The following is a 20567-nucleotide window of genomic DNA, read 5'->3' on the forward strand; positions in this document are numbered from 1 at the left end:
TGAACAAGTTCACTCAGATCAGAACAATCCTCTTACCTTAAAAGCCTTTCTATATACAAATCTCATAAAGCATACATAACACTCAAATTAACACAAGATCAAACATAAGATATGTAAGATATACACATGATTCATTTTGAAGATTACAGTAATACCAAAGTTGATCAGTGAAAACTGATGAAAGTGGTTCTCTCCATTGCATAATAAAGATATACTCCAAGTCCTAATTGTTAAGATAGAGAGGATGAACTTGTGTTAGTACTCATGTATTACAAAAACTACTAGTTATGATGAAGATAGCATTATATATATATGTAAATCCAAGCAAATCTCAAGAGAGCATAAGTTCATCAACCATTTATTTATTTATATCTCTAATTTTTGAACAATAAAGAAAAACTCTGTGACAGAATCATTGAGATGTTTCTGAGAGAAAGAAGAAGAGACTTTTCCATGAATAAGACAGCTCTTGATTTTGTTGCAGTGAGAGTAATCACCAAGCCTATACTCCTCCTTATAACCCATGTCAGAGACAACTCTTCCACCACCTTTGTTAGAAACAACTAAGGCAAAAATAGTGAAAGAGAAATGAGTAGAAACATAACAACCATCAGAAACTCTGCCCCAATAATTAATTCCAGCAACCATCAGAAAAACCCCAAGAACAATTACAGAAAGAAACTTCTCACACTCGCTATCCCCTTGCCAAACCTCCGAAATTTTCCCAATAAAATATATATATACCTGCAAATAATAAAAGATATTATACAGTTTTTTTCAATAGGCAGTTTGCCCTTAAAGACTTAAGGCCTCTTTCATACTTTTTGGGCATTGAAGTTACTCAATCCGATGCTAGTTTACACTTGTCTCAAGCTAAATATGCCAAGGATCTCCTAGCTAAGGCCCAAATGAGCAATACTAAACCAGCCCCTACTCCTATGACAAGTAGCATTCGTTTATCTACTTACTAGGGGGAACCCGTGGAAGCTGTTCACCATTATAGGTCAATTGTTGGAGCATTGCAATACTTGACCATTACAAGGCCTGAACTTTCCTTTAGTGTGAACAAGGTGTGTCAATTCATGCAAAAACCTCTTTCCACACATTGGTCACCAGTCAAACGAATCCTAAGATATGTGAGTGGCACAACAAATCATGGTTTGCACCTGCAAAAACTAGCAAACTTGGATCTTGTAGCCTACTGTGATGCTGATTGGGCCTCAGACCCAGATGGTAGGAGATCCACTACAGGATTTGCAATATTTTCTTGGCTCAAATCTCATTGCTTGGAAAAGTAGGAAGCAGCAAACTGTATCTAGATCCAGCACAGAGGCTGAATATATAAGTGATGCTAGTGTTACAGCAGAGCTAACATGGCTGCAATACTTGTTCTCTGAACTGAGGTTACAGCTAACTCAAACTCCAACCATATGGTGTGACAACCTAAGCACCATAATGCTAACTCAGAACCCTATGCTACATCAGAGGACAAAGCACATTGAACTTGACTTATATTTCATTAGAGAAAAAGTTCTCAACAAAACTATACAGATCAAACATCTATCCTCTTATGACCAGTTAGTTGATGGTCTAACCAAAGCCATATCAAGTCAAAGGTTTGCTGAGTTCAGGCACAAACTCAAAATCGAAGATCGTTCAATTATGAGTTTGAGGGGAGGTGTTGAAGACAGTTAAGTCTATTAGGTTGTTAGAGTTAGTTGGAGATTAATTCAAGCACGTGTTTAATGTTGTTTGAGTTAGTTGTAAGAATCTGTTGAAATTCTGTTATTGTTTCAGTTGTATCCCTAGTATAAATGCTGTAACACTTTCTGTTCAATGCAATGAATCTTTCTTCAATCTTTGCTACTCTTTCCTTTCCTTTCTATCTTTCCTCTCTCTCTGTTTTCCTTCTCTGTTTTCTGGTTCTTGTTCATCAATGGCTAACCACTTTAACACAGCTACACAATGAGATTACAATATTGGCATTCAAGCTTAAAGATTTCTTTGTTTAACTTTCTCTGAACAAGTTCACTCAGATCCGAACAATCCTCTTACCTTAAAATCCTTTCTATTCTAACTATACTTTGTTTACAATCTGTAGTCATAATTCTAAGATAATACTTTTATATAAGTTTTTTTTAGGAAAATTCTCTGAAGCCTATTTATTTTCTTAAAAATAAAAAAGAGGACACTATAAAAGAAAGAAGAAAATCGACAATATAAGTAAACTCATAAATAATGGTATACCATTATTAGCGTATTTCAATATGGTTTTCACAAATTTGAATTTAGTTAATAATATAGGAAACCGCTAACTAATTATCTCTTTAATTATTAACAATATAGTTTCTCATTTAATATTTTTTATTTAAGATATTAGGTTTGATATACATTCAGATTTAGTAATATATGAGATTTTAGATTTGGAAAACTAAAATAGTGGTGTCATTTTATGAGTACTCCATTTGTATTACTTTTTTTTATCTAACAGATCAAATGACATATGAGTTAAATTTTAAATAAAAAGTTACTCATTACTTTTTTATTTGATTGCTATTTGTAAAGTGAAAAGTTACTAATGAGTTTCTTATTTGCTACATATAAGAGTTAATTTCAAAATGAAACAATTATTTATGAGTTTCTTATTTGCACCCCATAAAGTATCATTTTAATAATTTTTATTTTATATAAATTATATATCTTTAATTTATGAAAATAATAAAAAAAAAACTAACTATCAATATTAAGAAAATAATGCCAAAAGAAATTTAAAAAAAATATTAAAAGTAATTTTTAACAATTAATTGAAGTTTATAAGATGTAAATAAATTTTCACTTGTGTAATTGGAACATGTCTGTATAATTTACTCTTTGTGCTAGTGTTTAGAGTTGCTATGCATATGTGAGCTCTTGTTAGTGTTTCCTATAAAGTGAATAAAAAAATATTGAAGCTGAAGCTGGAAGAGGCAAAGAATGCTATTTTGACGAAATTAGCAGTAACAACAATCTGTGAAGAAAAGAGAGTACAAAAAAGCATCATCGAACCCTTAAGAAGAAAGAACTTGAACTGAGAAGTGTGTGGAAAAATGTTACTTAACATTTAAGGTTACTTAATTTTATGTAGCAAGGGCATCTACGATTCACTAGAATAGCAACCTATATATATTCATTATGGATCAAATAATGTAAATATTTCAATGGAAAACATTACTTTACAACCTTTTCCAAAGCAATAATATAGAAATTTAATTCATAAACAAAAAAACACAACAATAGAAAACATACACTATTTGGTTTGTAAAAGCTAGAATCATATAGCCTGTTCTAATAACACAAGCATACAGAAATTTAATTTCTAAACCAAAAGGCAACACAATAGAAAACAGAACAGAACACATAAATTACACAATCTGGTTTGTGAAAGCTAGAATCATACACTTTTGCAATTAGGACATGACTCTCAAAATGTTGTTCCCTACAATACCATATACATGATATACTATTACAATAATTAAAATTTTATACTTAATCCATACTTGGCTCACTCTACTATATTCTTCCCACTGTTCATCCATTTCCCCCCATTTTCTCATCTTTTCAAATTTGTTTGAAAGCTTCACTTTGAAAATTTCAGCTAATTCAAGAGTGTTTGCCAGTGTAAAGGAGGATAGTTTGTTAATTCAGTTAGAGTTTGTTATTAGTTTGTTACACAGTTGGCTAGATTAGTTCCAACTGTTTCTTGACTGTTGTAGCTTGTATATAAACTCTGTAACACTCTCTATTGCAAGATAGCTATTCTTTCAGCTCAATCTTTCTCTCTCTTTCTTCTCCTTTCTCTTCTCTGTTTCATCTTCTTCCTTTCTCTTCATGTCACGATACAATACCAGGTCTAACATGGTATCAGAGCCCTTTCCTCCATTAATGGCAAATGTTGCTGTTAATGGTGGAGGAAATACCTCCTCCTCCGATCCTCAGGCAACTTAGACCAATGTCTCTGCAAATCCGTGGAATCGAACTCGAGAAACAGAGCAAACACGAAGCCCTGTGTATTTCAGTCATACACTTTCAGTGAAGTTGAATGATCATAATTTTCTTCTCTGGAAACAGCAAGTTCTTGCTGCGATTCGAGGACACCAGCTTCAACGATTCATTCAAGATGTTCCTCCTCCTTCGAAATTCCTCTCTGATGCAGATCAAACAGCTCAACGATACAATCCCGAGTTCTTGAATTGGGAGATTCAAGATCAATTACTAGTCTCCTGGCTTTTATCTTCTATGAATGAGAGCCTCCTCATTCGTATGGTCGGATGCAACACTGCCAGGCAGATCTGGTATGCCTTGGAAAAGCATTACACGCTGCAAGTCTCCTCTAAGGTTCTGGAGTTTAGAACTAAACTCCAAAATCTCAAGAAAGGCACACTGTCATTAGATGAATATCTCTTGAAAGTTAAGCAACATGTGGATTTACTTGCTTCTGTTGGAGAAACACTATCTGCTCGAGATCATATTGCAGCCATTTTCAAAGGACTGCCGAGTGATTATGACACCTTCATAATCTCTTCTAATACTCGAATCGAAGAGTATTCTGTTGCCGAAATAGAAGCTTTACTCTTAGCATCAGAATCCAGAATCGAAAAATCAGATAAAGACTTTGATCTGAATGTTAATCTTGCTGAGTCAACACCAAGATCAGCTGATAGTATGTTGCAACTCGAAGCAAATGTTGCTCATTTCAACAGAAATTTCAGATATCCTGCTCCTTCACGAGGTCAGTATTACTCCACTCATCCGAATTTCCCTCCTTCTAATTTCCAGAATTACTCTTCTAATCGTCCCCCTTATTCTGGCAATTTCTATCGAGGTTCATCCTCATCCATAAATCTGGGAAGGGGATCAAATGCTGGAACCAGAGGAGGCAAACCATTTCAACAACACAGAGTTCAATGCCAGCTTTGTCACAAGCTTGGGCATACTGTGGTTGATTGCTTTTATCGATTTGATAAAAGCTTTACTGGTGCAGTTCCTACTGCTGATGCCTCCTCAATGCAGGCCAATTTAGCTCAGACCACCTCTGTTGATGATGGAAATTGGTATCCCGATTCAGGTGCTACCAATCATTGTACACCAGACCTTCAGAACCTGATGACTAATGCTGAATACACTGGTTCTGACCAAATTTATGTGGGAAACGGCACAGGTCTGTCCATTCAACACCATGGTACCACTCTTATTGCATCTAATAATTCTGATAAGCCTTTATTTCTTCGAAACCTACTGCATGTACCTGAGATAACTAAGAATTTGCTAAGTGTCTCTAAATTTGCTTTAGACAATAATGTTTTGTTTGAGTTTCATGCTGATGCTTGTTATGTAAAGGATCAGGTTACCAAGGAAGTGTTGTTGACTGGGATCCTCCACAATGGCCTGTATACTTTTGATCCAGGCCATTTCAAAGTGCTGAATTCTTCCCATCCATCTCTCAGTTCTGGTGCTTCATTTTCTGGTCAAAAATCTGCTCTAGTTGTCACCAATGACCCTGCTGTTTCAGCTTCCAGCAATACTTGTACTCAGTCTTCTGTTTCAACTTTTGATTTGTGGCATAACAGACTTGGCCACCCTTCACACAAGGTGGTCACATCTGTATTAAACTCTTGTAATATTTCATGTAATAAAACCTCCAATAGTGTATGTCAAGCTTGTTGCTTAGGCAAAATACATAAAATGCCCTTTCCAAAAGTTTCCAATACAATGTATTCTGAACCTTTGCAACTCATTGTCTCGGATCTATGGGGTCCTTCTCATACATTATCCTATAATGGATACAAATATTACATGAGTTTTGTAGATGCCTATAGCCGTTTCACTTGGATTTATTTACTGAAAAATAAGTCTGAGGCTTTAAAAACCTTTCTTGCATTCAAAACAGAAACTGAGTTACAATTAGGAAAGAAAATCAAAGTGTTTCAATCCGATTGGGGTGGGGAATATAGGACATTTACTGAACCACTTAGACAAGTTGGTATTATTCATAGACATCCTTGTCCAACCACTCATGAGCAAAATGGCTTGGTGGAAAGAAAACATAGGCAAATAGTTGAACATGGATTGAGTTTACTTGCTCAAGCCTCTATGCCATTACAATTTTGGGATGAGGCTTTTCGATGTGCAGTCTACTTACATAATCGGTTGCCTACCCCTATTCTTAACCAAATCTCACCAATTGAAATATTGTTCAAAACCAAACCTGTCTACACTACCCTTAAAGTGTTTGGCTGCCTATGTTGTCCCAACATTAGGCCTTATAATCGCCACAAGCTAGACTTTAGATCCTCACCTTGCACATTTTTGGGATATAGTCTAAATCATAAAGGTTATAAGTGTCTAGATTCAAATGGTCGCTTGTATATTTCTAGAGATGTAATATTTGATGAATTCCAATTCCCTTATGCTACATTCTCTACAAATACCAACTCTATCATCTCTGACACTTATTCCTCTAGTGCTATACCTATTGCTCCTATTAACTACTCGGTTGAAACACTTTTCTCCTCTCCATCTGCACCTGCTGGAACATCTGTTCCTGATGCACCAGCAATTCCACTTTCTGGTTTGGCCAACAATGTACCATGTTCTACTACTGAGATAACATCTCAGCCAGCCATTCCTTCAGGAGTCCTTCTTTCTAATACAGAATCTAACCCTGTTACCACAGATCCCAACTCTCAGTCAACAACACCCTCCTGTACTCTACACCAGTCCAGTACTCCTACTCCCACTGTTCCCACCAGTGGCTCATCTGTACTGCCTGCTGTACCTGGTTCTTTACTCAACAATCATAGTATGCAAACTAGAGCAAAATCGGGTATTCACAAGCGTAAAGTTCTATTGGTTTCTCAAGAGCCCACAAATGTCAAATCTGCTCTTAAAGAAGAAAAATGGTGTAATGCAATGTTTGAAGAAATGGTGGCACTGAAAAGAAATGGAACTTGGACATATGTTCCCTTACCTCCTGGAAGGACTCCCATTGGTTGCAAGTGGGTATATAAGGAGAAGTTAAATGCAGATGGCACAGTTAACCGCAACAAGGCTCGATTAGTGGCTAAGGGGTTCCACCAACAAGCTGGATTTGATTTTACTGAGACATTTAGTCCTGTTGTAAAACCGGTTACAATTCGTGTGGTACTTTCTCTTGCTTTAACTCATCAATGGTCTATTCAACAATTAGATGTTAATAATGCATTTTTAAATGGTGAGTTAAAGGAGGAAGTATACATGACTCAACCCCCGGGCTTTGAACTTGCTAATGCTCCTCATTTAGTATGCAAACTTCACAAAGCACTCTATGGTCTTAAGCAAGCCCCTCGTGCATGGTTTGAGAAGCTGCATCATTGTCTTGACTCACTTGGTTTCTGTTCATCAAAGTCTGATCATAGCCTTTTCATCAAGCATACTTCATCCTCTGTCACTCTTATTTTGGTTTATGTTGATGACATAATCATCACGGGTAGTGACTCCGAACTTATCTCAACATTAATAGAGGATCTGCACTCAAAATTCTCCCTTAAACATCTTGGTAATCTTCATTATTTTCTTGGTATTGAGGTGCAAACCACTACTGCAGGACTTCACTTGTCTCAGGGAAAATATATCAAGGACCTACTGTCTCGAGCTCAAATGGAGGGAGCAAAACCAGTCCCAACACCTATGATCAGCACTCAAAAACTATCTGCCTATGAAGGAGAACCTGTTGCCGATCCCCAGTTGTATCGTTCAATTGTTGGTGCTCTACAGTATTTGACAATTACACGGCCAGAGATCTCTTACAGTGTCAATAAAGTTTGTCAATATATGGCCAATCCTCTTTCTTCTCACTGGAATGCTGTTAAACGCATCCTGCGATATTTAAGTGGCACTGTCCAACATGGTATGCTCTTTAAACCAGTGACTGAACTTGAAATTTCTGCATTCAGTGATGCTGATTGGGCTAGTGACCCTGACGATAGGCGTTCTACATCTGGTTTTTCCATCTTTTTTGGATCAAATTTGGTTGCTTGGCAGTGTAAGAAACAACATACTGTATCTCGGTCAAGCACTGAAGCTGAATACCGAAGTGTTGCACAGGCTGTCTCTGAACTTACATGGCTCAACTCTCTGTTTACAGAACTTCGTGTTCCATAGGCTCGCACACCAGTTTTATGGTGTGACAATCTGAGTACTGTTTTATTGACAGCTAATCCTGTTCTTCATGCCCGAACGAAGCACATTGAGTTAGATTTGTACTTTGTCCGAGAGAAGATATCACAGCAACTGGTTCGTGTTAACCATGTCCCTGCACTAGATCAGATTGCTGATGGTTTCACTAAAGCTTTGTCTAGCTCTCGATTTGCTGTTTTCTGTAACAAACTTGGTCTTGATGTATGCACCAATTCCAAGTTTGGGGGGGAGTGTAAAGGAGGATAGTTTGTTAATTCAGTTAGAGTTTGTTATTAGTTTGTTACACAGTTGGTTAGGTTAGTTCCAACTGTTTCTTGACTGTTGTAGCTTGTATATAAACTCTGTAACACTCTCTATTGCAAGATAGCTATTCTTTCAGCTCAATCTTTCTCTCTCTTTCTTCTCCTTTCTCTTCTCTGTTTCATCTTCTTCCTTTCTCTTCATGTCACGATACAATACCAGGTCTAACAGCCAGGTACCAATTATCATCGTTGTCGTCAGCACTCAAATCATCACTGTCATCAACATCCTCATCGTTCACAGCAACACCAATGACATACTTATTCATCCTTAAAAGTTGACTTGAAGTCTTTTTCGTTTCCCATCTTTCATTAATGATCTTTATAATGCAATAAAGACTCCCTAAAATCATTATCAAAGATATTGCTTTAAGGATGAGAGAACTTTTTGGCATTATGCCCACTCCTTGAGAAGCAATACTGAAAGAAACTATCAATAATAATACATCATTTAATCTGGTAGATTGTTTCTCCATTTTGCCAATTTGCTGGTCCAAGCGTTTCAAATATTCATTTTTTTTTTCTTGCAATTTTCCAACTTTACTTCTAACTTGGGCTGTTCAATAATTCTCATATTTGTGAATATCAAGAATCTACTTGCACATTTGATATTATTTTTCCATTTGATTGGAAAATCAAACACCTGCCTATGTTCTTTATCGATCTTGAGTTTCTGAAATAGCTTCAACATTTCGGGAAAATAACAGATAAACTCATCCTGCAACCAATTGTTTTATATTTTATTTAAACACTTTTAAAAATTATGTAATTATTTATTGGAGATAACTTACCTCTGTGATAAATTGGTTCTTTTCGAGCGCCTTGTAAAATTTATTAAAAACTTTTAGAGAGAATAGTGTAGAAATCACCAATGCACCTAATGCTGCAATAAGTGATGGCCTCAACTTTGCCACCCAATATTCTACAAAAGTAATTAATTGAAATGAGAACAATAACAAAAATTAAAAATTAAAAAACTTAATAAATTAATTGGACTTACCACTCTGGCATTGCACTATAATCTCACAAAATAAAGCATCATGCTCGTGAGGACTGTAGTTCATTTTCACTATAGATGCGAAATAATGGCTGAAAATTATAGGAGTAAGAATTCTTAAGCTCCTAGGAGTACTTCCAAGGGCATCGAGAATTTGAAACTCCATATCTAAACACATATTCTGTGTTATAGTATGGAGTTTTTTATATTTTGCCTGTTCGATAAAATCGTTTTAGTAATAATAAATGAAAAAGTAAGTAACTAATTAATAAAATACCTTAAGCATACGGATGGAGAAATCTTTCTCCCTTGACTTCCAAGCAATAGAAAGACAACTTAACGTAATGAGATCAATGGTTCTTTCATTTTCATGGTCAACCTAAGAAATAAAAAAATGTTAAACGTAAAACAAGTATTCTAATGTAGCTGCTAAGTGTAACTCGTTGTTTGGTTTTTGAATATAGCTCAACAAAACAGAAACTAATTACATCAACATTAACTCAACACAATAGACTTAACATGACTTGAGAAGCAACAAGTAGGTAGCTACATCATGGTATTATTTAGTTAATAAAGTACCTTTTCTCTACAGACATAGAGATTGAAAATATTTGCAGCTAGGTACGGAATCCAAGCATCAAATGGTTCAGATTTAGAATACTGCATTTACAAATCAAATAAATAATAATTAATAGTCCAAAATCTATTAGTCATCACAACTATATATATATATATTCAAATCAATCAAACAATATAGTTAAAAGGAGGATATAGATGAATAGAACACACCCCAAGTTAGAACATTATTCATATATGACAATTAATTGACACCTTCTCTTCAAACAAGATTAATTTATTTGACAGAAAAGGATAATAATTTTTGTGGGGTGACTGATTCGTGACACTTGTGTTGACTGATGATGTGAGTAGTCTTGAGTTAGTGATTTTCAGTTAGACTCTTTCACTAATTGTTAGTTATTTCTGTTAAAATTTGGTTATATGGGAGCATTACAAATTAAGGCTTTTTGATAGAGAATTCTGCGGAGAGAGTTCATTTGTAATTGGAGCAAGACTCCTTTGGTGATTGAGCTGTATTGTTCTCTTTATTATCCTTGTATTTAATTTGGAGTTTATTATGTTCTTGATTGATGTTCTTTCTTAATTAAGTTGTTGTTCATTAGTTTGTTACATACTGTGTCTTGTAATAATAAGTTAATAACCCTTTTATGTGAGATGGAATAATACAACAATGAACCCTTTTACCATTTTGTGTCATGAGCGTGTGTGTATGTGAGAGTTTGATTGAGAAAAAAGATAATCTGAAATAGAAGCTTAATTAAATCATGGCCCCACTGCTCATGATGAAGAAAAACTCCATAACTCCACCACTGGTTATGGACAGAGTAGAAAGCTCTGCTCTAGGGGATCAATCCATTACATTAGTTGATGATCATTCTAAATTCACTAGACTAATAATATACTAGTCTATATTTACTCATACATGAAAATCAATTCAACACTACTACTAACGTAAAGTCATTTCAATTGGGCATTTAGTTGGTTTCTTTTGTTTTATTTTATTTCTCTCTCTATATTCTAGAAATATTTATGCAAGAGGAAGACAGATTAAGAAAGATATTACAAAGATCCAAGTAACCCCAGGACCAATAAAATATTGTCATTGTGGTAAAAATGTGGCAGGTGAGGACAAAGTTTCTTTGTCTATAAATCCTCAAGAAATGGATCAAGACAAAGTTCTTTTTTTTTTTTTTTTTTTTGAAAAAAAAAAAATCAAAATGATCAAAGATTAAAAGTAATATGGAAAGATAGGTAATCAAGGATAATTCAATGGCAAAAACTAGAAAATTCATAAAGAAATAAGACCAAAATAAACTTTACTCTATTGAATTGAATTGATAGTTAAAAAAAAAACTACACCAGAAAACTTATAATAACAGTGTAGCAGTTTGATGGGCCAAGACTGCTTACCATCTCTACATCAATCCTAGAGATGACTAGAGTATAATAACAGTGTAATATATCAATACAAGAGATGACTATAGAATTATAATTCACTTCTAATAACACAAGAATAGACATAACAGAAGTGATTAAGTTTCAATTATGATTCCCAATAACTAACATGATAAATAAAACTTAACAGGCAGTTTGATGGGCCAAGACTGCTTACCATCTCTATAAGCAAAATTGATCTGTTATGCAAATTTTGATTGAGATTACTTTTTGCAACCTCCAATTCCAAGTATTCCTCCCAACCCCGTGTGACTTGAAGTGGATTGTAAAAAACTAAAAAAAAATAATAATAATAATAATGAGTTAAAATGAACATATATATATATATATAACAAAAACAACCTAAATTTTACAGCTTAAATCGATCACATAATAGCTTTATTATAAAAGCTCATATTAATAATTTTCTACAGTTTATATACTTGGGTGAAAATAAAAAAGTACCTTGAGCTGGGATATTCTCCTCCTCCATAGCCATTAAGCTCACTTTTCTGCTACTTGTAACCTCTCCTCTCCTCTCCTCTCCTCTCCTCTCCTCTGTGTGTGTTAGTGTGAAGTTTTTTTTTTTTTTGAGAAAATGTGTTAGTGTGAAGTTGAAGATAAAGAAATATGTCTTCTTCTTTTTTTTTTTTTTTGATGAAGGAGAAACCAGCGTACCTGAAGTTGCACAGAGGGGAGGACATGTCTTCTGTCTGCCACTCTTCTTCACTGCACAGTGTTGAGGCCTAGCTGCCTCTGCTATTTTGTCTTCCTCCCTCTTTTTAATCATAATATACATACAAATGTCGTGAACATGGAAAGTTATCTTTCCTCCTTCTTGTTTTAGAAGATGCATGCTGGCTTGGATTGATGGGCCTGAGGTTATTATTGTCCTAAACAAAAGCATTATATATATATAGATATAGATAGATTTTAATTTATCAATGGATTTGACACATATTGCCCAGCCTGATTTATATTTTCATTATTAAAAATCAAATTCTTTCTTTCATACTAATAAGATCTATGTTAATTCCATTTTTGGCATATTTAATTGACAAAAATATTTTATTATTCTTTGTATATTTCGGCTGGCATATATTGATATTGTTTCCCTATTTGTATAAATCTAAACTTGGAAGGAAAGTTGACTAGCTTTCCTATTTATGGAAATTGAGGTAAATATGGTAAGTTTTGATTACACATTGATTCTTTGCTAACCAGCTGTTATTCTGATCTTGTGTTGAGTTTCCCTTTTTCTAAGATCAGGTTTCTTGAAGAGAAAATCGGAGCTAAACTTTCCTTTTCTATAAAAGGAAAGTTGTAGTTACTGCCCACGATTCTATAGGTACAGAAACGGAAATTCCTGGACTGATTGAAGAATTATTTTAGGGAAGTTTCTATTGGGTTGAGGTCTTGTTCAGACCGAATGTAAGCTGTCTATGAGATGTATATTCATTATAAATACATCTTATAGTAGCTAGGTTTTGCATCTCTTTCATACACTTAGAATTGCTTTCATATCTTAAGGAAAGAGTGTCTTTGTTTAGTACCTCTCTTGGTACCTCTCTTGTATCTTTGAATTTCATTCATATCTTTAGAAAAGAGAGTCTTTGTTATGTAGAGAAGAGTTGTTCTACTCTTACTCTGTTTATTTGTTGTTTGTATTGTCTTGAGTCTGTATTCAAGTCTACAACGAAGAAGAACATCAGTGCACCTTCGGGAGAAGGGTATTTACAAGCTTTCGGGAGATTGCTTTTGAAGTCTTGCATCGGGAGGATACAAGCACACCTTCGGGAGAAGGGTTTTACAAGCTTTCGGGAGATTGCTTTTGAAGTCTTGCATCGGGATGATACAAGCACACAACCTTCGGGAGATGGTTGTATAGGCTTTCGGGAGATAGCCTTTAAGCCTTGAATCGGGAGGATTCAAGCACTCTTCAAGGTGATCGAAGGGAGTTCGAGCTCTTGGAGTTTTATCAAGATTCGGTTAGTAGGTGGAATACATCAAGCTTGCGGCATACAATAAGAGGGAGTCTATTTATGCATAAGTCAATTACTTTGTATTTTTGATACCTATCTAATGAATCTTATCTCTGGGCGTGGCCGTGGACTAGTAACAATGCGAAAGGATTGTTGAAACCACGTATAAAAATCTTGTGTGTTTTTACTTTTATGCCTTTGTTTATTTTTACGGGTTTCTCTCGGAGTTACAGAGTTGCATTCTGTAACTACAGAAAACTGTTTTCAGTACCAGTTTTATTATTCCGCATTTAATTAATCATTTAATTAAATAATCAAACTGGGAATATTAAAATACGGAATTTCAATTGGTATCAGAGCAAGTCACTAAATTCTTAGTGAGATCTTGAGGTTATTCCATTTAACTTGTTTTGTGTGAGATGTCTTTGTTTGCAGAAGGAAGCTCTATCTCTCGACCTCCTCTGTTAAATGAGTCGAATTATACTTATTGGAAGGTCAGGATGAGAGCATTCATCAAATCACAAGATGAGAAGGCATGGAGAGCTATTCTTACAGGTTGGTCTCAACCTACTGAAAATGATGAAAAAGGTAATACTCAGGTAAAATCTGAACTCAGTTGGACCACTGAAGATGAAAAATTGTCTGGTTATAATAATAAAGCTTTACATGCTATTTTTAATGGTGTTGGTGAAGGTTTTATTAAATTAATCTCATCTTGTGAATCTGCAAAGGAAGCATGGCAAATCCTTCAAATTCAATTTGAAGGTACTCCTGATGTAAAGAGATCACGATTTACCATGTTGCAAACTAGATTTGATGAATTGAGAACGTCAGATACTGAAACTTTAAATGATTTTTATGAAAGATTATCTGATATTTCTAATGAGTTCTTTGCCTTGGGAGAAAAATTAGATGAATCTTTGTCTTGGTTCGAAAAATTGTTCGAGTTCTTCTGACAGGTTTGATACAAAATTGCTTGCAATGGAAGAGGCAAAAGACTTTGGCAAAATGAAGGTTGAGGAATTCATGGGATCTTTAAGAACTTTTGAGTTGAATCAACAGATCAAGAAAAAGAGTAAGCAAAGTCTCTCGAATGAGAAAATCAATGGTAATGCTTTCAATGATTCTGAAATTATTGTTTCTGATGATGAAAATGATGATGAAATGGCCTTGTTAGCAAAAAATTTCCAAAGATACATGAAATCTGTTGGAAATAAAATGAACTTTTCAAAGAACTCAAATGGTAACATTTCAAGTAACAATCCCTCTAAACCTTTTTCATCTAACAAAAGTATTCGTTGCAGAGAGTGTGAAGGGTATGGTCATATTCAATCTGAATGTGCCAATACCTTAAAGAAAAATAAAAAGGGATTGAATGTTACTTGGAGTGATGATTCTGAAAGTAGTGAAGATGAAAAAGAAAAAGTTGCTCTAACAAGAGTTTTGTCAAGAAATTTGCAGGAAAAAGGAAAATTCATGTGCATGAATAATACCTCGATCGATGACAACAAGGAAGAATCTAGATCCGAATCAGATGAGTCAGAAATTGATGAGAATTCTATGGTTGAATCCTACAAGGTAATATTTGGTAAGTTGATGGAAAAATGTGTTGAAAATCGCTCCCTGGTTAAAGATAATAAAGTCTTGTGTAACAACATTAATGAGTTGGAAGATAAACTTAAATGTTGTGAATCTGAACTATCTTTAAAATAGTCTAAAATTATTTCTTTAACTAAGGAACTTGATAACATTAAAAAGAATGTGAAAATGCTAAATCCGAGTTCCACCATCTTTGAAAAAATTCAAAAATACGGCCAAACCAATCATGTTGGTACGGGTTATGTTTCTAATCAACCTAATTCTAATACCACTTTTGTTAAATCTAATAGTTTTGTTTACGGAAGAACTATTTCTACCTCGCGAGGTTTCGTCTCTACTGCAAAGCACTTTCTGTTACGAGAAAAGAAGCACCACGGTAAGTTTGACAATTCTAAAGGGAATGGAAGACGTTTCATCCCTATTTGCCATTTTGAGGGAGAAAAGGTCACATTCGACCTAAATGCATCACTATGCAAAACATGTTTAAATCTAATTACCTTGGAAATAAACATGTTTTACAAAAACAAAAATGGGTTGTCAAAAATAAATGCTTGGTAGGTTCTTCTTGTTTTAAAACTATTGCTACTAACATGTGGTACTTTGATAGTGGGTGTTCTAGACACATGACAGGTGAAAAAGAATATCTTGAGAACATCAGACCAATGCAGTGTGAAGAAGTTACTTTTGGTAACGGTCTTGTTGGAAAAGTCATAGGGATAGGAACTCTCAATTTCGAAGGGCTTCCTAGATTGAAGAATGTCATGTTGGTTGATGGACTAAAAGCTAATCTTCTTAGCATTAGTCAAATTTGTGATCGGGGGTTATCTTGTGAGCTTTGATAGTAATCATTGTTATGTGTATAATATTCTTGGTGAAATTGTCTTGCAAGGGTTCAGATCTAATGATAACTGTTACACCATCACTACCTATGCTACTTGTCACTCTGTTATTAACACCACTGATTTATGGCATGAAAAACTTGGTCATATTCATTTTAAAAATCTGAGGAGATTGTCTAATGCAGGAATTGTTCGAGGATTACCTAAATTAGGTAAGGAGTCCTTGGGAAAATGTAGACCATGTCAGCTTGGTAAGCAATTGAAAATTTCTCATAAGAGTGTTTCTGATGTGAATACTTCCCGTAGTTCTCGAACTCCTACATATGGACTTAATGGGTCCAATCCGGGTTGAAAGCTTGAATGGTAAGAGGTATATTTTTATGTGTGTTGATGATTTCTCTTGGTTTTCATGGGTAGAATTTTTAGAGAAAACATTGATACTTTTGATGTTCTTAAGTATCTTTGCTTGAAATTAATAGTTCAAAAAGATTGCAACATTGGTAAGATAGTTCGTGGTAAGAGTAATCATGAAAAAGATTTTGAAAATGTTGTGTATGGTAAATTCTGTAAATCTTATGGTATTTTTCATAATCTTTCTGCTCCTAAAATCCCACAACAAAATGGAGCGATTAAGGATTCCCACCCTCTTTGTTTTAGACAAGGCTTTGTATGGCATGAAACAAGCACCCCGTGCTTGGTATGAGCATCTATCTGAGTTTTTACACTCTCATGGTTATAGAAAAGGAAATGTTATTAAAACACAGTTCATCACACACATTCAATTTGATATTATTTTTTCATATGTTGATGATCTTGTTTTTGGAACTACTTCTAACTCTGAAGTGCATGTTTTTGTTTCCCAAATGCAAAAGGAGTTCGAAATGAGTATGGTAGGTGAACTCACTTATTTTCTCGGTCTTCAAGTGAAGCAATCAGATGAGGGAACTTTTGTCCCTCAAAGCAAGTATGCAAAGAATTTGGTGAAAAAGTTTGGTCTTGAGAAAGCCAAACATACCAACACTCCCATGAGCACAACTTTGAAATTAAGCAAAGATGAACAAGGAGTAAAGGTAGATCAAACTTTGTATCGAAGTATGATAGGTAGTTTGCTTTATCTTACTGCTAGTCGTCACGACATTTGTTATAGTGTTGGTGTTTGTGCACGATATCGAGCAAATCCCTGGAATCCCATCTTTCTCGCTTGTGAAAAGAATCATTCGCTATGTAAATAGCACTATTGATTTTGGGATTTGGTTTTCAAAAGGCACTAATTCTAACCTTGTTTGCTTTAGTGATGCTGATTGGGCAGGTAATGCAGATGATAGAAAAAGTACTAGTGGTGGATGTTTCTATTTTGGAAACAATCTGGTTTCATGGCATAGCAAGAAGCAAAACTCAATCTCTCTGTCCACAGCTGAGGCTGAGTACATTGCGGCGGGTAGTTGTTGTACCCAATTGTTATGGATGAAACAAATGATGGCTGATTATGGGTTTGATTTGAAAACTTTAACCATCTTCTGTGATAACACTAGTGCTATAAACATTTCTAAGAATCATGTTCAACACTCTCGCACAAAGAACATAGACATTTGTCATCACTTTATTAGAGAGCTTGTGGAAAATAAAATTCTTGTCTTAGAATATGTTGAAACTAGCAAACAAATTGCAGATATTTTTACTAAGGCTCTTGACTCGATCCGATTTATTTCTCTAAGGAAATCCTTAGGGGTTTGTACTGTTTAATGCTTTTGTTTTTCATAATCCTTGATATTTGAGTTGTCTTAGAGTTCATAATGTCTTGTCTTTGTCCTAGAAGAAAATTTCAACCTTATAAGAATTTCAGTCATTATTTTATTGCTAATGTTGTAATGTTATGATGTCATACAGGTTTGTCAGGAAAATTGTTCACTCCTCACAGGAATATTCAGGTTCATCAAACAGTGTTATGTAAGCTACCATTTTCGAATAATGTTGTTCAAAAACTGTGTGTTCAAGCTCCATTGGATGAATAGAGCTACCTATCTCAATGTGTGAAAGCCATCTCTGAGTAAGTTGGAACTATGTAATTAGGAGTTATGTAGAAGATACGCTACCATTGAAAAGGGCTACCATTGAGGTAGTGTGACAGCGTCTCCTATGGGTACAATTTATCAGAAAAAGTCTTTTTGACAAATTGGGCAATGTTCCCTGCTTACACTTTCACACACTAATGCTTGACACAGTTTGTGGTAAAAATTGTTTATTCTCGAAAATGGTGTTATAAAGCTGTTACATACTGTTTGATTTGCTTTAATATTCTTGGTGACTGAGTCAATTTTTCCTGTGAACCGGTATGACCTCATTCTATTACTTCATTAGCTTGATAAAATAATTTCTGATTATTCTTATGAGTTTGATTTTTTCATCAGGGACAAAGACAAATGGACATTGTGAATTCTAGTTGCAAAAATATCAAGGTTATTTTATTTTCCTGTCTTTTAATAAAAAACTAAACAAAAAAATATATATATATATATAAAAAAAATAAATAAATAAATTTGTGATCGAGTTTGTCAATTGAGCTTTGCTAAAAATTCTTGTTACTTTTTGTTATGTTTCATTATATTCTTAGACACAATTTTTTGCTCTTAAGTGATGATTAGTGCTTTTTGTGTCTCTGTGTGTTCTCTTGTTCATTATTTGCAAATTTTTTTGTTGGGGGAATTTTTTGAAAAAATAAAAGAAAAAGGGGGGCATTTTTCTTTCGATTTTTTTTTCGAATCTTTGTAAAGATTTTTTCTTTTATTTTTTCATTTTATGGAAACATGTTTTAATTGTATTCTCTATATTGTGTTTCCTTTATTTTTGGAGATTTGGTCTTATTTTGGTGTTTTTAAGAAACTTGTCCTTAAATAATTAATTATTTTTGATTTCCTCTTTGGTGGCAATTTCGGATTTGGTGGGGTCTTTATCACTTACATTTTGTGGGGATATTTGGTTTCCTTTTCCATTTAAGGAAACATTGACCATTTTTTTAAAAAAAAAAAATCTTTTTTGGTTTCCGTTTTCCTTTCCACACGTGATTCAAAGGTAAGGAAGTTACTTTCCTTTTTCGTTTTTTTTTTCGAGATTTTGGGTAAGTAAAATCTTGTGTATATATTCCCAACTACCCACTCACCCACGATCACCACTCTCTCTTGTCTTTCTATTCTTTTTTCAAAGGTCTAATTTTTATTTTCAAAGTGTGAGAGTGTTTGTGTTCTAGGGTTTCAAAGAGATGGCCAAAACTAAGAATGCCCAACCGTCCAAGAAGCCCTCTCGTGGCTCTGTCTCTGCATCTCCGATCTCCCCTCCTACGCCGCCTGCACCAGCAACCGGAGTTCCTAGTTCGTCATCTGTTCCGATGAAAGCGCGAGAAAGTCGAAGACCAAAGCTTGAAAGTCGACTTACAACCTTGCTTCCCTTGGTGTTACTGTTGAACCTGCTGCTGCTTCTGCTTCTACAGAAATGGCTGAATTCAACTTGTGCTTGGGGAGAATGGAGACAAGTCAAGCCTTACTTCTCAGGAAGATGGACAACATCATGAAATACTTGAGCCCAATGATGATGAATAAGTGGTTCAATTCTCTATCTCTTGCTTTTTATTTGTGAATGCTTAAACTACTATGACCTTGTTCATGGTTTTTGTTATCTTTGGCTCCTTGATAGACAAAAAGGGGGAGTAGTACTTATTTTTTTTGGATTATGTGTTACAACTCTAGATCCTTGTTTTTAGGGGGAGTTGTCTTGTTTGTGGTTTTGCACTTTTCCGTTTAAAAAGTTGCTGTGTTCTTCGGTTTGCAAGCTTTTCCGTCCAAAAAAAGTTATATGTTTTATGTGTTAGAGAGCTTTCATGCAGGGGGAGTATTTTCTATACTCTTGTATCGTTGAAAAGCTATTTGCTTTGGTTTCTAACACTTGATGCAGGTTTTCTCATAATAAAATGTTTTGTCAATCAAAGTGCCAAAGGGGGAGATTGTTAATTCCATTTTTGGCATATTTAATTGACAAAAATATTTTATTATTCTTTGTATATTTCGGCTGGCATATATTGATATGGTTTCCCTATTTGTGTAAATCTAAACTTGGAAGGAAAGTTGACTAGCTTTCCTATTTATGGAAATTGAGGTAAATATGGTAAGTTTTGATTACACATTGATTCTTTGCTAACCAGCTGTTATTCTGATCTTGTGTTGAGTTTCCCTTAGTCTAAGATCAGGTTTCTTGAAGAGAAAACCGGAGCTAAACTTTCCTTTTCTATAAAAGGAAAGTTGTAGTTACTGCCCACGATTCTGTAGGTACAGAAACGGAAATTCCTGGACTGATTGAAGAATTATTTTAGGGAAGTTTCTAGTGGGTTGAGGTCTTGTTCAGACCGAATGTAAGCTGTCTATGAGATGTATATTCATTATAAATACATCTTATAGTAGCTAGGTTTTGCATCTCTTTCATACACTTAGAATTGCTTTCATATCTTAAGGAAAGAGTGTCTTTGTTTAGTACCTCTCTTGGTACCTCTCTTGTATCTTTGAATTTCATTCATATCTTTAGAAAAGAGAGTCTTTGTTATGTAGAGAAGAGTTGTTCTACTCTTACTCTGTTTATT

General features: G+C 34.6%; 2 protein-coding genes across 2 annotated transcripts; both read right to left on the reverse strand.

Moving 5' to 3' along the window:
• Nucleotides 1–366: 366 nt before the first annotated feature.
• On the reverse strand, nt 367–1106 carry LOC133036730 (tetraspanin-8-like). Its single transcript, XM_061113457.1, has 2 exons — nt 1029–1106; nt 367–744 (listed from the first exon to the last, which is right to left on the reverse strand). Exons 1-2 carry the CDS (start codon nt 1104–1106, stop codon nt 367–369), a joined length of 456 nt encoding a protein of 151 aa, XP_060969440.1.
• Nucleotides 1107–8804: 7698 nt separating this feature from the next.
• LOC133036439 (uncharacterized) lies at nt 8805–12041 on the reverse strand. The gene is made up of 7 exons (XM_061113001.1): nt 11989–12041; nt 11702–11817; nt 10090–10170; nt 9788–9889; nt 9514–9724; nt 9305–9435; nt 8805–9231 (listed from the first exon to the last, which is right to left on the reverse strand). The coding sequence occupies exons 1-7, from the start codon at nt 12020–12022 to the stop codon at nt 9016–9018; spliced, it is 891 nt and encodes a 296-aa protein (XP_060968984.1). The 5' UTR covers nt 12023–12041; the 3' UTR covers nt 8805–9015.
• Nucleotides 12042–20567: the final 8526 nt, after the last annotated feature.

The sequence above is a fragment of the Cannabis sativa genome, chromosome 4, assembly GCF_029168945.1.
Source record: "Cannabis sativa cultivar Pink pepper isolate KNU-18-1 chromosome 4, ASM2916894v1, whole genome shotgun sequence".
Lineage (NCBI taxonomy): Eukaryota > Viridiplantae > Streptophyta > Magnoliopsida > Rosales > Cannabaceae > Cannabis > Cannabis sativa.

Coding starts and splice junctions, on each gene's coding strand:
- LOC133036730 (XM_061113457.1), bottom strand. CDS start 1,106: ATGTGTGGAAAGAGGTTTTTGCATGAATTGACACACCTTGTTCACACT. Junction 745..1,028: donor TCAGGCCTTGTAATGGTCAA/GTATTGCAATGC, acceptor TATTATTTGCAG/GTATATATATATTTTATTGG.
- LOC133036439 (XM_061113001.1), bottom strand. CDS start 12,022: ATGGCTATGGAGGAGGAGAATATCCCAGCTCAAG. Junction 11,818..11,988: donor GGAGAATATCCCAGCTCAAG/GTACTTTTTTAT, acceptor ATTTTTTTTTAG/TTTTTTACAATCCACTTCAA. Junction 9,890..10,089: donor TCTATGTCTGTAGAGAAAAG/GTACTTTATTAA, acceptor TTTATTTCTTAG/GTTGACCATGAAAATGAAAG.